This window comes from Eubalaena glacialis, chromosome 12 (genome assembly GCF_028564815.1).
Source record: "Eubalaena glacialis isolate mEubGla1 chromosome 12, mEubGla1.1.hap2.+ XY, whole genome shotgun sequence".
NCBI classification, from domain to species: Eukaryota; Metazoa; Chordata; class Mammalia; order Artiodactyla; family Balaenidae; genus Eubalaena; species Eubalaena glacialis.
Genome location: NC_083727.1, coordinates 24,778,432 through 24,780,741, shown reverse-complemented (window position 1 = coordinate 24,780,741; position 2,310 = coordinate 24,778,432). Strand labels below are relative to the sequence as shown.

General features: G+C 43.1%; 1 protein-coding gene across 1 annotated transcript; it reads right to left on the bottom strand.

Annotated features, from left to right (window-relative positions):
• Window positions 1-1,120: 1,120 nt before the first annotated feature.
• LOC133102500 (FUN14 domain-containing protein 2-like) lies at window positions 1,121-1,783 on the bottom strand. Its single transcript, XM_061207486.1, has one exon. It carries the CDS (start codon window positions 1,781-1,783, stop codon window positions 1,214-1,216), a length of 570 nt encoding a protein of 189 aa, XP_061063469.1. The 3' UTR covers window positions 1,121-1,213.
• Between the last annotated feature and the right edge of the window lie 527 nt (window positions 1,784-2,310).

The window sequence follows — 2,310 nt, the reverse complement described above, 5'->3', positions numbered from 1 at the left end:
ATACAAGCCTTGCCTTTCTGCAGTGGATATTCTAGATGGTACAATAGAAGGCCATTACAGAAAAATGTGTTAAGTTTCTAAGCATGTGTATATCTATAAATTTTTATTTTAAAGAAAAATTCTAAAAGTTGGGGTCATCCTGAGACAGCAGATTACCTTTGATGATGAAAATAATTTATTTCACATGTGCTGTTGCTACTGTTCTCAATTCTTAATGCTTGGAATGCCACCATTTAAAAACTCTGGTTCAAATGTTATATATTTCATACTAACTGGATAAAGAAATAGTAGAACTGGCACAGAGGAGCTATGGCTACCCCTAATGTTTTGACAAGAGGTTAAGAATATTTCACATTTCAAAGCTTAAAACCTTTTCTATTAAATAAAAATCCAAGAGCTTCTTCCCTCTTCCACCTAAAGTCACTGATTTTTCCATAAATAAATCCTTTGGAAACAATCATGAGATGCATTATCCTGTATGGTGGAAAACATCCCTAGATAATACCTGAATGCCTCTAAATGATTCACTAAGTCTGACCATCCTAAATGTATCTATTGGTTGGTTTCCCTAAAGACCTTCCCACCAAACACAATACCTTCAGCTCAGCATATGTATCTTTAGAACAAGTGCATTCCGTATTCAGATATTTCAACTGTAGTGCACATGCTGCCATTTTGTCAGGATAATTAGAGCCAGTAGAAGTAGTTCTCATTCTGTAACCTAAAATCTACTACAAAAGAAAGTAGACACCAAGATACCAAAATCTTTCATGCTTAAAGGCAAACGTATTCAGTTCCTTTCCATGCAGAACATAGTAAGGTATCTTATATGCTTGTTATTTCTTTTCCAAATCAAGTTTGGGACAACCTTTGAGGATCCACTCATGCTCCATGGTGAGCCATCTTGTACCATGTTCTGGTAAGTATCTTACATAGAAGAGAAAGGAATATTCTTGCTGACCTAGAGATCAGTCAAGGGGGGAGTGTGGTGGGAGAAGAGTTAATGTCTACTGTCTCTTCCGTTACCGTCAAGGTCATGGTGGGGCCTTTATCCACTTGTACCAACAGATGCCTACAGAAGCCATTCAGATACGCCATGGCAGGGAGGAAGGCATGGGAGAAGAGGACCCAGAGGAGAGACTTGCTATCCTATGATGGAGTGAAGAGGCTGCTGGCTGGAAAAACCAGGAATAAGGAAGTGAAGTCATCCTCTTTAGGATGCCATACCAAGCAGAAAGCCTCTGAAAAATCCACCAGTCACTAGAACATTCTTCTTCACAAACGACACCACCTCCTCTAGTTTGCTTTTGACCTCCGTAGGTATCTGGTTGCTCTTGCAGATCTTCAGCTGTTCCTTGGCTTTCTTCATGTCCTTCTCTACCCGCTGCCCGTCCACTTTGATGTAGCCAGTATGGTTTGCAAGCTGAAGCAGGAAAAATCCACCTCCCAGAGCTGTGGCAGCCAACCTTCCAACCTTCTGGAATATGAAACCCGTGCACCATCCAGTGACACCTCCAATTAACAGCTGGGTTGCCACGCTATACTTTTCAGCTGAAGGCCCAGATTCCTGCCCAAACAGCTTGCGCCACCCTGGCTGCTCTTTAGCAAGTTCTGCAAGGTCCAGTGACTCAAAATTTCCCTCCAAGTTTCCTTGACCGGCTGCGGCCCTTTCGGCGAGCTCGTCTCGCGATGACACCCGTCGGGACTCCGCGCGGTAGGACGCGGAGTGGCGCGCTGCCGTCGGCGCGAGCTGGATTCCGGCACGTGGGGTAGATGTTTCCATTCCCACGGCGGCGGCGGAAGACGTGGGCGCAGTCTTGGTTTGTGTAATCTTCAATCTGGTTTTGGAGATCCTCCTGAGTATCTCCTGCCACTTTTAAAAGGTAAGTAATCCTTTTATCCTGCTAAAGAGCACAATACTGGGGATGTGAGACCAAGAATGGTCAGGTGTAGGACATTAAAGGAAAGCCCGTTCACTCTCCTTTAATAGCACCCTGTATTAGTTTAATTTCAAAGTTGAGAAAGACTCCAGGATAGTCTAGTCTAATCATCATGCATTGGGTGCACATTGGCTGCCTTAAATCAAACCTCCTGTTAGTATTTCCCCAGTCTATTTCCAAGGAAATGGGTCTTTGAGAATAGTGATTCCAGTTAAGTCCTTGGCAGCTTGTACAAGGGTAGTGAGTGATGGGCTAGTGCTTATGATAAAAGCTAATTTACTGAATAAGCTGCGTGGTAGACACTTTTCTAAGTTCTTTGTATGCATTTACTCTTTAATCCTCACAATAACCTTATGAGGCAGGTACTATT